At 41.0% G+C, this 18,704-nt stretch overlaps 2 protein-coding genes across 5 annotated transcripts in view; one reads left to right on the top strand and one right to left on the bottom strand.

Moving 5' to 3' along the window:
- Positions 1 to 18,704, top strand: part of NT5DC1 (5'-nucleotidase domain containing 1) — a 112,625-nt gene that overhangs the window by 10,808 nt on the left and 83,113 nt on the right. The window lies entirely within an intron of this gene.
- Positions 69 to 9,874, bottom strand: COL10A1 (collagen type X alpha 1 chain). 3 transcript variants are annotated; one of them, XM_058173574.1, is made up of 3 exons: positions 9,754 to 9,874; positions 9,119 to 9,354; positions 69 to 2,788 (listed from the first exon to the last, which is right to left on the bottom strand). In XM_058173574.1, exons 2-3 carry the CDS (start codon positions 9,318 to 9,320, stop codon positions 990 to 992), a joined length of 2,001 nt encoding a protein of 666 aa, XP_058029557.1. In that variant the 5' UTR covers positions 9,321 to 9,354; positions 9,754 to 9,874; the 3' UTR covers positions 69 to 989. The 3 variants fall into 3 exon arrangements, with proteins under 3 accessions (XP_058029557.1, XP_058029566.1, XP_058029548.1); XM_058173583.1 differs by having other exon boundaries at positions 9,119 to 9,281; positions 9,754 to 9,823; XM_058173565.1 differs by lacking the exon at positions 9,754 to 9,874 and having other exon boundaries at positions 9,119 to 9,707.

Genomic DNA, 18,704 nt, shown 5'->3' with positions numbered 1-18,704 from the left:
GAATTATTTCTATCAATAACTTTTGAAAGAAATTATTTCGATAGAAATTCTATTTTGATAGAAACTACATAGATAGCGATTATCACTAAATTCACTAAATGATCAGAGAAATTGATATAAATGTTTCATTTTTTTATTTATAATTTTTTAAATCAAAATGGACAGATACAACTAGAAGTTTTTAGAACAAAGTGTAAAATGCTGGTTTTAAAAGAATACAGTACAGGCCATTTATATTGATTTCATATAAATGGTTTGGAATCAAGAGGTGGCCGTGGGATGAAATGTAGGCTGCACAGTGGTACAATTAGTTATTAATAACTATTCACACTCCATAAAGTAAATGTTTTAACATTTTAAACATTTACTTAGCTGTAGTTGTATCGTTCTCTGAATGTTGTATGTAAACAGACATCATTCTGTAAAGGGTAATATTGAAATATTTTATGAGGATTATAATACTGTCAATTTAGCAATAAATATACCTACAGTACTCATGATCAGTACCTAATCATTTGGACATGATTACCACTTTATATGGTCCCCGGGGTACCATGGAACCAAGTGGATTCATTTTGTGATGCTAATATTTCACTGAAAATGTTTAGAGTTATAGAATTAACACAACATATTGCATTTCTTGCATTTTCTGATTTTGTTTTTTAAAGCTATGCAGATTTTTTTATTTTGGTGGCATTCCACATCTATGAAAGGAGGTTTTGATACCGGTGCCCTTTTGGGGCGGAATAATCTTGGATGAAATAATCTTAATTAGCTTTTCAGTATGTGGGCAAGTAAAATGCATGTCTCAGTGATGCCATACAGTATGATTGTACCTTGTGAATAATTTTTTAATTTTATTTTTAAATCATATGCATTATGAACTTTAGAAAAGTAATGTTGTATTCGGGTGTAATTTCGTTAATTCCGTTGTATATGTAGAAGTAGACACACATATACCTGGATGCATTTTTCTGTTATGCTGAATATTACATTTGTGCAAATAAGAAACCTGAGAAGGAGGAATGGACATACTCTGAAGAGTAAAGGCCATTTGTGTCATTGTTGGGCAGCTGTAACCAGACTTGATCATTTTCCATGAGATCAACAACAGCACTTCCAGAAGCCTGATCAAGGTATCCTTTCTTGTACTCATCAAACGTGTACATGATGGGTGAGCCGTTCTTGTACAGGCCAACCCAAACATGTGTGCCTTTGACATGGACATGATAAGCAAAGTAGTAAAGCCCTGGTATTCTGCAGGTGAAGATGCCTGACCTGGGGTCATAGTGTTGTTGCTTGTTGTACAAAATTATGTCAAATCGGATAGGAGTAGCAGATGCAGGGTAAGCTTTGGAGAGAATGGCAGTGAAAGCGGACACAGGCCTGCCAGTGAGACCTTGAGTTGCACCAGATTTTATAACTGGCATTCCTGCCAGGGCTTGCCCTGAAGGACCAGGGGGGCCTGGAGGGCCTGGCAATCCAGGCTCTCCAGGATGGCCTTTGGAACCTGGTGGTCCAGGTGGTCCCATAGGTCCATTGGCGCCTTTCGATGAAATTCCAGCTGGACCTGGTAATCCCGGTGCACCTGGGTCCCCTTTGCGGCCAGGGAGTCCTGGAATACCTGGAGGACCAACTGGTCCCCTTATACCAGGTGTACCAGGTGATCCTCTAGAGCCTGGCCCACCACTGATTCCTGCTGCACCTTTGGGTCCTGGTGAGCCCATTGGTCCAGGTAAACCAGTTGGCCCAGTGGGGCCTAGATCTCCTTTAAATCCTGCCACACCTGGATGGCCTTTGGATCCAGGTATCCCTGGCTTCCCTGATCTGCCTTCCAATCCTGGCAAGCCTCTTTCTCCCTTAATCCCCGGGAATCCTGATGTACCAGTTGGGCCTCTTTCCCCTTTGAGCCCAGGTCTGCCACTTGCGCCAGTGGCACCTTTTAGCCCCCGAGAACCTGTTTCCCCAGGTGGCCCAACTGGTCCAGGTCTTCCAGGGATACCAGCTGGGCCTTGTTCTCCCTTAGCTCCTGGACTACCGGGGAGTCCTTCAGGCCCCCTGTTTCCCTTCATCCCTGGCAATCCTGGTTTTCCAAACCCTGGGAGACCAGAGGGCCCAGTTAAGCCTGGAGGACCTGGAGGACCTTTTGCCCCAGGGGTTCCTGGGAGGCCAGGTGACCCACTTGAGCCGGGGAGTCCTTTTCCAGGCATTCCAGGTTTCCCGGGAGAGCCTTGGGGACCTGGAAGTCCAACTGGGCCTGGTAAGCCTGGTAAACCCTTGTCCCCTTTAACACCTGGCTGCCCTGGAAACCCCCTTTCCCCAGGCCTTCCTATCCCTGCTTGTCCTGGAGGCCCCTGTGGCCCTGGCAGGCCTTTCTCCCCTGGGCGACCTGGAACCCCATGCCCATTTTCTCCCCTTTGCCCTTTAATACCAGGAGCGCCTGGAACACCTTTTTCCCCAGGGATGCCTCGTAGTCCTTGGGGTCCTGGCAGTCCTGGTTTCCCCGCCATAGAAATTCCCACAGGACCAGGAGCTCCAGGGTGACCTTTTGGCCCTGGAAGACCAGCAGGCCCCATGCTTCCTTTTTCACCAGGGAGTCCTTTGTCTCCGGGTCTTCCTGGCAAGCCTGCGGGTCCTGGCTTTCCCACCGCTGAAAGTCCTGGAGGTCCTGGAGGCCCTTGACTTCCATAGCTTGGTTTTCCTGGTTCTCCTGGAGATCCTGGGTAGCCTCTGGGGCCAGGGGGGCCAGGGGGGCCTTGTAGGCCTTGTTCTCCCCTTGCCTGTGAAACTAAACCAACATTGAGACAGTTAACATCTTATAGGAATTAAATGATTCAGAAGGAGAAGTAGCAACAGCATTTAGATTTTATATATCACTTCACAGTGCTTTACAGCCCTCTCTAAGTGGTTTACAGAGCATATTGGCCCCACAATCTGGGTCCTCATTTTACTGACTTCAAACACTTATTATTTTTTTAATAATGTCTATTTTAAAAAAAACTATGCCACTTAAGACATAGCTCAATTACAGTCATAACAACATGATGGTTTGTTTACACTTCATTTTGAGTCATTTGGGGAGGGAGGGAAGGAAGGAAAGGAAGGAAAATTTTTGACCTTAGAAAACAAAAGCACAGTTGCACTAATAAAAACAGGCTAAATAGTGAAGGTTTAATGAAGATGCCATGAAAATAAGCTGAAAGCAACTCATTGGCTTCAATGTGCATGAAATTTCAAAATGTTTAAGATACGGCAAAGGCTGAGGGTTGCTCCCTGTTCGTGATGTAATGGACTGTTTGTATTTTGGAGCCTGTAGTATTTTCTCTTAGGAAAGAATCTCTACAGTAAAGTTCATCTTTGTGATAAAACAACACAGAGCTGTTGGTAAATCATTTGTTGGCCACTGATGTCATGTTCCTTAGATGCTTGATGAACACACATTTTTTTTGCACTTGAGACATTTGGAGTCAATTCATTGAAGCAGAGAAAGTATAAGAGCCTGAATCTCTGTTTCTTCTAAACCTGCCTACATTTTTCTGATATAGAGAAAGAAGGCAAGTTTCACAAGTGCCTTGATTGTGTGAATTATTGTGATCTCTTTAGTTGGAGAAGTTAAATCATACAAAATCTGGACACAACAAATTAGTGTAGCAGTGTCTCAATAAATCAGGAGAATTAATTGCCTGATATGATTTATTTACATAGCATATGGCACCTGATATGAAAAGATTATCTTCATCCCTACATAGGTAGTCCTCAAATTACAACTGGTTACTTAGCTATTGTTTGACGTTCACAAACATACCTAGAGGAATACTTACAATCCGGATTAAAAAATTTGACAGTCACTCTCCTGTGCAGTGATGTGACTGTACTTCAGAGGCCTGCCAACCAGGCCACATTTACGGCCATTTGCAGCATCCTGCTACCACATGACCAAATTTGAACGATGATTTTGACTAAAATTGGCCTTTATTTATTAAATTTATTCTGGCTTTCAGCAATAATCGCACCCCTAGTGAATCATCGATTTGCTTAATGACCTTGGTGATTCACATAAAGACAGCCACACAAAGACCATAAAATTGACCGTCGCAAGTTGCGACTGATGGGCAGGCTCCTTTATGGTCGTAATTTGAGAACTACCTGTACCTGGTTCGCCATGATATTTCCACCAGGAAGAAAGGACGGGGATATGGTTCAGACAGAATAAGAACAGGGACAGACTGGTTAATGTGTTGGTTGTCCAAGAATTTCTGAGATCCAGTCAGCCATCCTTTCTTCTTCAGCAAAATTCTGCTGAAGGGCAGAGCCAGTTCTAGGAGAGCAAGCTTGTTGAAATTCATTTGCAAAGCTCAGTTGAAAGCAAAAGTGTACATATTATTTATTTGTTTATTTATTTATTTTATATTTACTAAATGTATATTCAATCAGGTTGTGAATGTAATGTTCACTATTTCCCTTGTCCTATTTTCCCGACAAGAACCCTGTGAGATGGGCTGGGCTGATAGAGAATAAGTGACGCAAAGGCATATGTCTCCTTTTCTGAAAGTGGTATTCAGTGAGTTGAACATGATCCTCGTGTTTTAATGCAGCCTCTGAAAAGTAATTTATTCTGTTATTTAAAAGCGAGAGAGAAAAAAATCAGAACTTTGGACTACTCTTACGTGGTTTTGGAACAGGAACTTCAATATGGTTTATGTTTAAGTTTTTAATATTAATGCAGGTTTTTTTGGTATTTTAAACCAGTAGAGGGAGCCATGCAGCCATGTATAAGCCATTGAAAATCAAGGAATGTGTCTCTGCAGAGAAATACAAAATCTGTGGACCTAAATACAAACTTCATCAACATACATCATATATGTATGTATCGTGTGTGTGTGTGTGTGTGTGTGTGTGTGTGTGTTAATTAGATTTGATCTCCAGATTCTATTACATTTTTCATAATTTTAACCAGCCTTCCCAACCAAGATGCCTTCTATGTTATTGGATTACTGTACCCAAAATTCATAGTCACTAGAATTCTGGGAGTTGTCATCATAACAGACATGGAAAGTTTCAGGTTGGGTATGAAGTTATGTTTCTCCAATGCACAATTCCAAATGTTAACCGACAGAACTTTCCTAAAAGAACTACTAAAAGAACTTTAGTGAAGGCATCTGTTTGGATACCATGGAAAGTTTTGAGCAAATGTTTTGCCGGAGTCCACTCCAGAGTACTGGAATCTTATTTGGCAAACCTAACATAAAGGAGCAGCAATAACAAACCAAGTAAGTAAAATGACTTATGGTGTAAAAGTTTGTAGATGTCTTAAGGGGTTTGTGTAATTGCTTCAGTATTTATGTTGGGAAGAGCATAGCCTTACAATGACTAAGATGTATTCTCTTGATAAATCTTCTTTGAGTTTACTACAAAATAGCAAAGCCACATACACATTTTTCACATCTTTGTCAGTTGGGCATTGGGAAGAGCTAATCCGTTCTTGCTAGTCTTAAATAAGTATTTTTAAGAAGATAGTTTTACTTTTTTGTGCATTTAGTAAATCTACTTGGTATTATTTTAACTTGCATCTAAATAAGCCTTGTGAAAATTATTTCCAGGAACTGCACAAAAAATCCCATGAATCTATGAACATTATAATATGACTATCAATAGTTCATTGAACAGGTTAAAAAAAATTCCAATGTCCAAATTTAGCATTTTCACAAATATTTAAAAGCAATAAAGCTCAGTAAGATACCTAGCATCTAGAACAGAGGTGTCCAGAGGTGACAGATTTAAAAGTCGTGGACTTCAATTCCCAGAATTCCCTAGCCAGCCATACTGGAAAATTCTGGGAATTGAAATCCACAAACTTAGTTGCCAAGGTTGGATACCCCGATTTAGAACTTGAAAACTGATTTTAACATTACTTACGTTACATTACTGGGAATGTTGTTTCAGAATGCAACCAGTTCCTGAGTATCAGCCCTGTTCACATAGCTTATATTAGTATAGTATCAGATGCTCAGGCACTAAAAGCCACTACTTTAGAAAGGAACTAAGTATCTGACTTAGAAGCATCCCAAATAATATTAAACTGAAATTCATGCTCCTTTAACGTAAGCTCTCTAGATCAAGTCCTGCTGTCTCTAGCAGACAGGAGCAAATCTTTGCCAGCAGAGGAGAAACACACCTCTGTGAGAGGAGTCACTGTTGGCTCCTCCCCACTTGAGAAATCAAGGCTTCCTTGAGATTGGTGCTACGCTGAGAGGAGCTGCAATGGGCGATCCTCACCCTCCTCATCATGCTGTAGTTCATGTTTTTTCAAACTTATCAACATTAAGATGGGTGTACTTCAACTCCCAGAATTCCCTAGTATGCATCTGGTATGATGCATTCTCATTTCCCCCTGCCAGTGAGGTAGACAATTATTAAATCAAGAAAGGCATGGTTTCCAGCCAAAAGAAGGTTGTGCATCACTTTCTCAACCTGCTTGCTTTCAAAGTAGACTCTTGCCTAACCACATTAGAAATGCTTATGTTTATGTTATGTTATGTAACAATTTGTTTTAAGCTTTAATTCCTTTAAAATGGCAAGAGTATGGAAGAGTCAGTATGGAATTGCAGTTTAAGAATCTGAACAAAAATCTTCATAGTGTCCTACAAAGAAATCTGAGAACTGCCTGTAATTAAAAAAAAATTTAGATACTTTTGTTCTGTAATTTTACTACTGGATATTTCAAAAAAGTCCCTTTCTTGTAAGTCTACCATATTGTCTAGCATCCTCTAGACACTACAATTCTTAGTGCCCTCAGTTAACATGTATAATGGTATAATGGCAAGAAAAGATAAACGCTGTAAGGGATGTATCCAGAGAGCTACAAGTAACCTGTGGTGGTTGTGATGATGGAACTATTTATTTGATTTATGCAACTCCTTCCTATCCTGATTGCTAACAAAACCTTAAAAACAAAAATGGAATATTAAAAAAATGACAAATATAGCTTTCATCAGCTAGTAATACATGACTTAAATTAGAAGCACATGTTATCATTTCAAAATCTGTCTAAGAAATGAATTTCTCCATCAAAGTTAGAACATATAATAAAGCCTGAATTTGGAACTTTTTCAAAAAAAAAAAAAAGATTTCATGCCTGATATTCCTGTTACTATGGTGAAATGTGAAATTTCAGCATCGCAATAACCTCTCATTAACGAGATTATATTTCCATTGAACTGAATGAAGTGGTTGGATTTTGCATTCAAAATAAATCCCCTTGGATTCCTTTGTAAACTCACTTCCTAAATAGCACTTCATAAATCAGGGATGTCCAAACTTGGCCCCTTGAAGAGTGGTGGACTTCAACTCCCAGAATTCCCCAGCAGCAACTTGCTCATATTTATAGCTCATGCTGGCTGGGGAATTCTGGGAGTTGAAGTCTATCACTCTTCAAGGAGCCAAGTTTGGACACCCCTGATCTAAATGAAAGCTAAATCCATGCATGAATGGCAGGACAGGACAATAGAGGAATCTGTATGGTAGGTTGCTAAACGTTGTTGACCGTCAGTTCCCATTAAATCCAGAAACTTGCAAATCACCATCCTTTGAAGTTCCACAGGCTGTCTATTAGTTTTCTAGAAGGTTGACCACCTAGTGGTCACATTAGATACTCTGCGGCTGTCAATGAATCTGTCTTACAGAGGAGAACTCTGTAACTCTTACAGGGACGACTCTCACCCTGGTCATCACTTCTTTACCCTCCTACCATCAGGAAGGAAATACAGAAGTATAGCCAGCCACACAAACAGGCTGAAGAAAAGTTTTTATCCTTGGGTTGTCAGACTCCTGAATGAGAAATAACATCATCACTATGTAGTATGATGGACTGCAGGGCCGGCGCAATGTGTAATATGTTCACACTGGTGCAATAGGACTGGGTGTTTCATTAATATGAATTATTGGGTTAGGGATTTTCTGTCTTCACAGAAAATCACAGTTGTATTATGTTGGGGGGTGCACTGAGGGAGCTTAACTGATCTCATTGTACATATGTTGTGCACTGACAATAAAGATTTGAATTGGAAAATATATATATTGAACTTTTGCTTAAAACCTTAGTATTAACACTAAGAAAATTACCTTATTTTCCATTTTATTGTTAGCTTCCCTTTTGAAGTGGGATGGATAACAAAATGATTGTGAGATATCTCAGAACTTAGTTTTAGTGATAGGTGCTGCTGATAGTATTTTCATGCACTTGTTGCTGTTGGTAAATCTTTTATATTGTAATTGTTGTGTTATGAGAAAGAAAGGAAGTGGAAAAATGTTTTCAGTTGGCATTTCCCCTGTTCTGCCTTGAGCCTTTTGAACATTAGACCACAAAAGTACTGTCTGGAGAAGGTGTTTTAAAATCACAATTAGAACGCCTTATATGTTCTTTGTTGCTTTCTAGTCCTTCATCAGTGCATCAATTGAACATCTGATCATAAAACTGAAGAGCCAGTTTTATGTTGTGGTAAAGCTTCTGGCCTAGAACCCAGCATACTGGGAGTTCTGGTTCTTTAGGCATGAAAGCTGACTAGGTGATTTTGGGCCAGTTTCTCTCTCTAAGCTCGGTCAACCTCATAGGGTTGTTGTGGAAAAATGAGAAGAAGGAAGGAATATTAGGTATGTTCACCGCCTTGAGTAATAAAGGTGGAGTGAAAGTCTAATAAATAAAATGGTGAGTTTTGAAAAATCACACAATCTTCCCTCTCTGGGATGAACTACTTTAAAATATTTGGTGGCATATATATTTAAACAGTTTCTTATAATTGAATTTTTTCTCATGCAAAGATAGTGTATCAAAGTGGTTTTCTTAACAACCTAGTTTTCTGTGCATGGTCCTGAAAAGTTTTTAGACAGAGCATTCAAACATTTTAATGTCCTATATGCTATTTCCCTGCAGTTATTCCCCTGTATTCAGTTTTATGGTGATAATTGAGGTAAGTATCTTAAAAGGAACAAGAGTAGTTTACCTTTTAAAAAACCAATACCAATCTTTCTCACAAAACACCTATGGAATAGCAAGTATCTTGATTGACACTTATCACCAACATTCTTAACAAATTCACTTTAAGAAGGAAATATCACTTACCAGGACTTTTTACGTTGAAAGGCAGAAAAGGTGGTCCTTTGACTGGTGCACTTGGTGGTTTCTGATATCGTTCCGGATAAAAGTGTTCATCACCCCAGACTATGTTCATGGAAAGCAGCATCAACAGAAAGGATAGGTGTAACTTCATATTCCTAAATCCACTCTTCATCGAAGAAAGTAAAAAAATACTATTTGTGTACATATTTGGAGAATTGAGCTTTGGATTCTTTCTATCCCTACAAAGTTAAAGTAAATTCAATAAACATCAATGCAACACATTGGAGTACAGGCTTTAAATAATTTTACTAAGCATCAGAAATCTAGTTATATTTTATTGCATGTCCAACATGAACTACATAATAACCTGATAGTATGTAAATATATTCAAAAAGAAAAAGAGGAAAAAATTACAAAGCTACCATTCCTGTCTCCAAATAATCCCCCTGAAGTTTCCAAAAGCAGACTCTAGCTCCCCCTGTTTCAGAAAACAAATCCAGTTAGCAATTTAGGCAGCGGTAAGCCTTCTGCACTAAATGTAATTAGAATATTCTCAAGTGCTATTAATGTGTGCACATGAAAAGCTTCTGTCCCACTTAGAGGTCTTAGAAGCCAAGCCAGATAGAATTGTAGCATACCAGCATGTTGCAGAATTACAAATGTGTGGTGAAGCAGTCTTGGCTCATGAGTCCTTCTACTACAGGTGTGCAGAGCAGAAGTTGTTATTTCAAGGAACATCCTGAGTCATTTATACTGTTTGTGCCTTCGGTGATGAAGTTGCACTGCGTGGTAGCTCCACCTTCAAACCAAGAAAATGCTAATTATGGTGGAAAGTTTTCTTGGCCAAACATGTTGTGTCAGGTTGGGTTTCTATTATTATTATTTGGGATGCCAATCTCCATTCATGAATTTACTTCAATTGTACTAAAACTGAGAAGAGGTTGGTAGTTTATCGTCAGCAAGTACTTGTAACCTTAAAAGACTTAGGGTTTGTTTTGACTGAAATTGCTCCTTCCTCTGCAGCAAAAAAAGAAAGGAGTGGGAAATCCATGCCAGGTCTAGATTATTATTTTGAGGGAGGGGGATTGTCAGATAATCCCAGAAAATAAAGTATAATAAAGATTACACCAATCTTTAAACATTAGTTTGTTTTCCTTAATGTAGTTTGTCTAAGCCTAACTCATCCATTTTCATGTTTGCTTTCCCCAAATTTTTGAGAAAAAGTTTTTTTCTGTTTTTCCATTCTCCTGTTAATAATTCATTCAAAAAAGGATATATTTTTTTGCATTAAAAAGGGAGCATTGCAAAACATTAGCATTAAATTGTGGGAATACAGGGACTCGTTTATTCTATTGAAATAGGCAATTACTTGCTTTTCTGTTAGAGGAATTTTTTTGCTCCGTACATATTTTTAAATAGGAAGGGACACATTCCATCAGAATAAGTTCTCCAAGCCCCAAAATCCCAGTGATTGAAACAGAAAAAAACCTTAATCAGAAGGGTGCAGCTATTAGACTGTATAAAGCATTTTATTATTTATTTATCAAAGTATTTGGAAGAAGTACAGTACTTCAGAAACTCTGCTGGCACAAGCGAATCGCTCCTTATTGATGCATTTAACTAGCAGTACTCTTTAAAAAGGCTTACACAGCCTCTTTCAAACTGTCCCTGGCTATCAATGCAGGCATGCGCATGCACAGATAGTACCGACTCTTGAGACTGTCAGCAAAGCATTGTGTTGTGTCTGCGCCCCCCGAGCCGGGCCTCCTGCCAGACAGTGACTTGGAGCCGGGCCTGCTGCCAGAAAGTGACTTGGAAAGTGAGGGGGAAGGGCCATCAGGACTTACCTCGGGAGCACCGGCTTCCTTGACACAGCTCCAGGAGCCAGAAGCAGGCCAGGTGGAAGAGATAATGAGGCCTCGGTCCCCTGACTCTTCCCCCCCCCAGGCCACGCCTTCAGACCCAGCTGATAGCAGTCAGGCTTGGTTGGATCCTAGGTTTCATAGGCCGGAGAGGAGGGAACAACAGAAGCAGGGGTGGGGCAGGCCTAGGAAGTGCTGAGTCATGGAGCCACACCCCACAGGGTATAAAGGCAGTGAGCACTGCTGTGTCTCTTCGTAACCAGCAAATCAACTGATTAACTGAGAGCTGAAGTGACTCCCCAGCGTTGAGGGAAATATCAGAGAACTTGGCAGACGTTCGCTATTCTGCTGCCAGAGCTGATAGTGCCAGCTAATTAAGCCATCACTCGGACAGAGGCGAAGGAGGACAGAACACATTGTGCATGCTTATAAAAATGGAGCCAGCAAAGGAGAGCCTTTAAAATATTCACACAACAGGGAGGCCAATAAGGAGAAGAGCATCACACTGATGTGTCACACATTCTGCACTGACTTGACAAAGCATCCATGCATTTTGTACATGTGTTGGGATGTCACATTCCCATATGAAAGAAACAACGGATTCTTTAATGCTTTGAGAAAGAAGGGTATGGCTTTACTAATAGGTTTGATAGAGCCCCTTTTTCATATGCTGCCCCTAGTAACTATATCCTACACTCAAGTAACTGCGTCCTACCCTAATGCATATGATGATGTATCCATGCTTGATAAAGCAGCCTTCTTCATTTCCGTGGAGAAAGCGGGCTCATGTTCCTTTGAATGTTTGGATTTCCTCAATAGATATTCTATAAATACTTTTAAAAGGCTGTGTTCCAGATTTGAATGTAGAGTAATGGTGATATAATTTTAAAGCTCTTGTTTTCAAAGCATAGAAAGGTATATTCATTGCTGTCCAGGAGACTTCAGGTATATTGATTGTTCAACTAGGAGCCATTTTATAATAGGCATTTATTTTTCCTCAGTGTGATTACATTATACTTTAATTGTATTTATTTCTTTAATACATTTATAGGTTGCCTATCCTATTTCTATGACTTTGGATAGCACACAATGAAAAAACAGTAAAAAAAACCCTACAAATATTAAAAACAACAAAAATGACATAAAAATAGCAGCCGAGAAGACTCACAAACACCCAAATAAGCCATGACAATGGGTCACCCTTACTAGCAGGACCCCAGGTTCAATGGCAAAACTACCATATTTTTTTGGAGTATAAGACACACCCTTTTCCCCAAAAAAAGAGGCTGAAAATCTTGGTGCATTTTACACTCGGAATGTAGCCCCGCCCAGCTTCTGAAACGGAGGTTTCAGAGGCTAAAAAAAGCATCAGAAACGAGTTTCAGAAAAAAGCCCCCAAACAGAGCTTCAGAAAAAAAGCCTCCAAACAGAGATTCAGAAAAAAGCTCCTGAACAGAGCTTCAGAGAAAAAGCCTCTGAAGGCAGAAAACAAGCAAGGCACAGAGCTCACAACCAAAAAAAACTGTTGCTAAAATTCACCTCTGGGAACAGCTGATTGGGAGTATTCCAGGAGGCCGATCTACCCGCCAATCAGTTTTTTTCTTATTTTCGTCCCCAAAAATAAGGTGCATCTTATACTGCAGTGCATCTTATACTCTGAAAAATACCGTAGGTTTTTAGAGCCCTGCAAAAGGCCAGCAGGGTCAGGGTTAGTCTAATTTCTGAGGAGATAATGTGCCAGAAGATGGCACCATAGCAGAAAAGGTTCTTCCCCTTGGAGCCCAGAGATGGCACAGACAGACTCAGAACCTGTCTCTCTTGCAAGATCTAACAGGATAGGTTAACAGCAGTGGGGAGAGATGGTCCCAGCTCCAAGCTATGAAGGGCTTTAGAGAAAATCACCAGTATCTTGAATTGTACCCAGAAGCATACCAACAGCCAATAATATTCATGGAACAGAGATATCATATATACCAAATGACCAGCGCCATAATATCCCATACCACCATATTTTGCATCTGCTGAATCTTCAAAATATTCTTCAATAACAACTGCATGTAAAGAACATTGCAGAATCACATTTAGGAGGTGACTAAGGCATGAATTCTGAGCAGGGCTTCCTCAGTCCAGGAACAAGTCACACTACATCACCACACATCGCTGGGCAAAGTATACAATTAGTTCAGCCTATGAATAGCACAGGAAGCCATCTTACTCTACTTGAAACAGTTTCCTGCTCTACCTTATCTAGAAGCCATATTTGTAGTTTTGCTATGTGCTTTAATCCAACTGTAATCTCTATATTCCATTCTCTGAATATTAGGTGCATGGATCTAAGTAGGTAGAAATTCCATTTATGGTCATGAGTGGAAGCCTTTTGAAGGATCAAGGGTCTGTTCGATCATCTTGATCTGTGATTTATTGTTTATAATACACTGGAACCATCAGTGCAGACCAGAAGTGCAGAAACTACACTTGGCCTCTGTATCCACGGAAGCTGAATGGGCTGTCTGTCACTGCTTTTGTGTGTTCCTGCTTTTTATTTTCAAAAATTTCTGACAGATTTCTCACAGCAAGCAAAACAGAAAAAAGTTTAATAGTTTCTGTGTACATGCATTTGGTCAAGACAAAAGTACACAGACCCATGTTGACTTCATTTCTTCCCCTCCTATCCTGAATTGAGTCTTGTACCTGACACAAATGTAGTTCTTTTGTAGGTTTGTACTTGAATTATGGGACTATTTGTATTGCTACTTATGATTAGTAATAACTGTTTGTTTTAGAAAACATACTCCCTCTCCCCTTATCTGAATTCTTGACCAAAAATACAAATCTGACAAATCTATATTTAGGAAGCAGGGCAAGATTCTATTCTTAAACCATCTTTTATTTCTTAATTATGTCAAGCTTATCCCTTTCCCTGCCCGTATTAGTTTGGAACCCCTTAGTACAACCTGATGCTTTGCGGATATCTTGGATTAAAACTTTTCCAATTCCCAGTAACAGCTGCAGGAAACAGTAGGGATTATTGACCATTATACATGGAACACAAGACATTGGGCTTAAGGAAAATTGAGGTAAATTAAGGATGTGATTTGGGTGCTTTCATTGTTTATCCCATCATTCTTAGGATCCATCGTAATACACCACATGCTTGAGAGCTGAGGAGCACAAACCTCAGGAATGGAATTTCACAATTCAGACCAGATTGATGTCCTTGGGGCCTCTGATTCAACATAGGAATTGACAGTTTGGATGACTTCAGAATCTGACTCATCCAGCACTCTTGTTTCGTAGTGGCTGGTTAGTTAGGACATGAATGTGAGTGGACCTTTTGGTTGTGTTTGTTGGCAGCTGTATTCAGAGGGGAAAGTGGCTATCCAGTACTTCTTCCTTTATTCACAAGTGACAACTGAACTTCCATCAGTGCAGCAGCATATGCTATTATCTATTTAAGTAATTTAGAAGTCATGTTTTATGGTTTTATTTAAACAATCAGCATTTATTGCCCTATTTTATAAAGTATGTCATTTATATTAATAGCATTATCTATACATATTTAAATTTCTGTTTATGTTAATTTATGATAATTTAGATTTAAATAATTTTGGGCTGTTTTTCAGAACAGTTTACAGACATAACGTGGTAGCTGTGCAAAATACTATGTGACAAAAGAACATTTTAATGATCCGTTAGTTGAACCAGGTTGAGCAAAATTTTATATATATATATATTTGTTTTCTGAGGTTTTCTCCGTGTAAAATTGGAAGTGTCTTGGCGACGTTTGACGAAGTCTCATTCGTCATCTTCAGGCTTCAACCGTGCTTCTGGGAGCAATGTTCATCACACATTGCTCCCAGAAGCACGGTTGAAGCCTGAAGATGACGAATGAGACTTCGTCGAAACGTCGCCAAGACACTTCCAATTTTACACGGGAGAAAACCCGAACAACCAAAGACCTATATATATATATATATATATACATACATACATACATACATACATACATACATACATACACACTGTAGATCGGGTGTCAAACTCGATTTCATTGAGGGTCGCATCAGGGTTATGTTTGACCTTGGGGGGGCCGGGGTGTGTGTGGCCAGGGTGGGCATGGCCATCTTGATGTCACTCGTGTCAGAGGCGACTATGGTGGCCTGAGTGCTCTGCCAGAGAAAACGGGCTGCCAAGCTCCATTTTCAGCTGCGACTACCTCCTGCAATCCTTTGCCAGGGAAAATGGAGCTTGGGAGGGCCATATGTGACCCTCCTGAGTTCTATTTTCACTGGCAGAGGCACCGTGGGCCAGTCCTTCATTGTTTCCAGGGCGGCTCCGTGGACCAGATCTAAGCATCCTGCGGGCCACATCCGGCCCCCAAGCCTTGAGTTTGACACCTCTGCTGTAAATGATATATTTCATTCACTAACCCATCCAGCACTGAAAAGATATTGGATAGCTTTAAAAGCTTCCTAACAATGTTAACTTGCCAGTTGTATGTGTGTGTGTGTGTTGTGTATTGACCTTACAGTTTGATGAAAAAAGTTAACTTTATAACCAGTTCTCATACTTAACTGCCTTCACAGAGCTGTAAAGCAAAAGAAAGCTAAAGTATGATCATAAGCTCAGTTGTGGTTTCACTTAGTGACTATTTTGTTTAACGATCGAATTGTCAATCTCAGTTGTGGTTGCTAAATAAGGACTACCTATGCAAACTTCTGTGGGTGCCTGATAATCAGTATCTTTTTGCTAGCCATAGCATATCTATAAGCCCCGGTAGGGAATCCCAGTTGGCGGAGTTGTCTTGTCACCTTCAGAGACAGTTCCCTACACCCAGCTAATATAGCAGCTTTGTCCTATGTTGATTAATACCTTGCTGTTACAGATAAAGTGAAATCTGTCAAGTATCTCATTTTTATTTTAAATTGCAGCTATAGTGCTTATGCTGGGTGATCATTCAATCCCATCTAGTTTTACTGGTATCAGCTCTAACATATTGATGTCTTCTTTGATTAGTCTATTGAATGCCCTGCAAGTTTGCAATCCTGAAAATAAATTCAGGATATTGTAACTTCAGTGGGATTTCTGAGAAAAAAAATCCTATACTGCAATACTTATTTAAAAAAGTATAATTATTGACATCCTATATTCAAAACTCTTACAGACAACAATAAAGAAAGAGAGGCTTGTTAATTTTTGGCATTAAATAAATAACTTGAATGGTCATTTAGGGTGATTCCTTATCATAGCACTTTATTTAGTGTAAGGATATTTTTATTACATCCCTCCAACTTCTAATAGCAAAGCTGTTTTTCTGGAATCTGTTTACCTGCAGCCAGTTATGATGCTGAGGCTTTAGTTTAAATAACATATGTACTACATTTCTATATTTAAAAAGTAAATAATGTCCTTAGTTTCCTAAATATACACAGAACTGCTTAATTAAAATACATATTTTTATCAGTTTATGTGAATAGAAGAGCTGGTGGGTTTAACTGTGGTAGACAGATTCTTTTGGATCTTCCTGTGGTTCTTCCTGTGATGCCATCATAAGCCAAAATAGGATGTGCCAAATTCTCCTTCTAGAATAGGAAAGATGACCTCATTAGGAGTTGTTGTTGTTGTTGTTGTTGTTGTTGTTGTTGTTGTTGTTGTTATTATTATTATTATTATTATTATTATTATTATTATTATTATTTATTAGATTTCTATACCGCCCTTCTCCCGAAGGACTCAGGGCGGTGTACAGCCGAAATAAAAACAAACAATTCAGTATACAATTAAAACAAGAGTTAAAAAACTTATTACACAATTGGCCTAAAACTTTAAAAACGTTTAAAATTCTAAAAACCCATTAAAATTCATAATATAAATTTAAAAACCAACAAAATTTAAGCCAGCCCCGCGCGAATAAATAGATGTGTTTTCAGTTCACGGCGGAAGGTCCGAAGGTCAGATATTTGGCACAAACCAGGGGGAAGTTCGTTCCAGAGGGTAGGAGCTCCCACAGAGAAGGATCTTCTCCTGGGGGCCGCCAGCCGACATTGTTTGGCGGTGAGAAGTCCCTCTCTGTGTGAGCGTATGGGTCGGTGGGAGGCATGGGGTAACAGTAGGCGGTCCCGTAAGTACCCAGGCCCTAAGCCATGGAGCGCTTTAAAGGTAGTAACCAGAACCTTGAAGTGCACGCGAAAGACCACAGGTAGCCAGTGCAGTCTGCGCAGGAGTGGTGTTACATGGGACCTACGTGGAGCTCCCTCTATCACCCGCGCAGCTGCATTCTGGACTAGCTGAAGCCTCCGGGTGCACCTCAAGGGGAGCCCCATGTAGAGAGCATTACAATAATCCAAGCGAGAGGTAATGAGAGCATGAGTGACTGTGCACAAGGCATCCCGATCAAGGAAGGGGCGCAACTGGCAAACCAGGCGAACCTGGTGAAAGGCCCTCCTGGAGATGGCCGTCAGATGATCTTCAAACGACAGCCGTTCATCCAGGAGAACACCCAAGTTGCACACCCTTTCCTTTGGGGCCAATAACTCGCCACCAACAGTCAGCCGCGGCTGCAGCTGACTGAATCGGGGTGCCGGCATCCACAGCCACTCCGTCTTGGAGGGATTGAGCTTGAGCCTGTTCCTCCCCATCCAGACCCGTACGGCTTCCAAACACCGGGACAGCACTTCAACAGCTTCGTTGGGATGGCCCGGGGTGGAAAAGTACAGCTGAGTGTCATCAGCGTACAGCTGATATCTCACCCCAAAGCCACTGATGATCTCACCCAACGGCTTCATATAGATGTTGAACAGGAGGGGCGAGAGAATCGACCCCTGCGGCACCCCACAAGTGAGGCGTCTTGCGGCCGACCTCTGCCCCCCTGTCAACACCGTCTGCGACTGGTCAGAGAGATAGGAGGAGAACCACCGATAAACGGTGCCTCCCACTCCCAATCCCCCCAACCGATGCAGCAAGATACCATGGTCGATGGTATCAAAAGCCGCTGAGAGATCTAATAGGACCAGGGCAGAGGAATAACCCCTGTCTTTGGCCCTCCAGAGATCATCCACCAACGCGACTAAAGCTGTCTCCGTGCTGTATCCGGGTTGGAAGCCGGACTGGAACGGGTCTAGATAGACAGCTTCATCCAGGTATTGGGGTAGCTGCCGCGCCACAGCACTCTCTACAACCTTCGCAACAAAGCGAAGGTTGGAGACCGGACGATAATTACCCAAAATAGCTGGGTCCAGGGAGGGCTTCTTGAGGAGGGGTCTCACCACCGCCTCTTTCAAGGCGGCAGGGAAAACCCCTTCCAACAAGGAAGTGTTGATAATCCCCTGGAGCCAGCCTCGTGTCACCTCCTGAGTGGTCAGCACCAACCAGGAAGGGCACGAGTCCAGTAAACATGTAGTGGCGTGGAGCCTCCCCAACAACCTGTCCACGTCCTTGGGAGTCACAGGATCAAACTCATCCCAAACAATCTCAACAAGACGTGACTCCTCCCTCTCGCTTGGATCATCCCAATTTCGGTTCAGACCGTCCCGGAGCTGAGCGATTTTATCATATAGATAACCACTAAACTCCTCGGCACGTCCCTGCAACGGGTCATCCCGCACCTCCTGATGAAGGAGAGAGCGGGTCACCCGGAACAGGGCGGCCGGGCGGTTATCTGCCGACGCAATGAGGGTGGAGGCATAGGAACGCTTCGCCTCCCTCATTGCCACTAGGTAGGTCTTAGA

Source organism: Ahaetulla prasina, chromosome 1, assembly GCF_028640845.1.
Source record: "Ahaetulla prasina isolate Xishuangbanna chromosome 1, ASM2864084v1, whole genome shotgun sequence".
Classification (NCBI taxonomy): domain Eukaryota; kingdom Metazoa; phylum Chordata; class Lepidosauria; order Squamata; family Colubridae; genus Ahaetulla; species Ahaetulla prasina.
The sequence above is the reverse complement of the archived record's forward strand: the minus strand, read 5'-3'. Positions and strand labels throughout refer to the sequence as shown.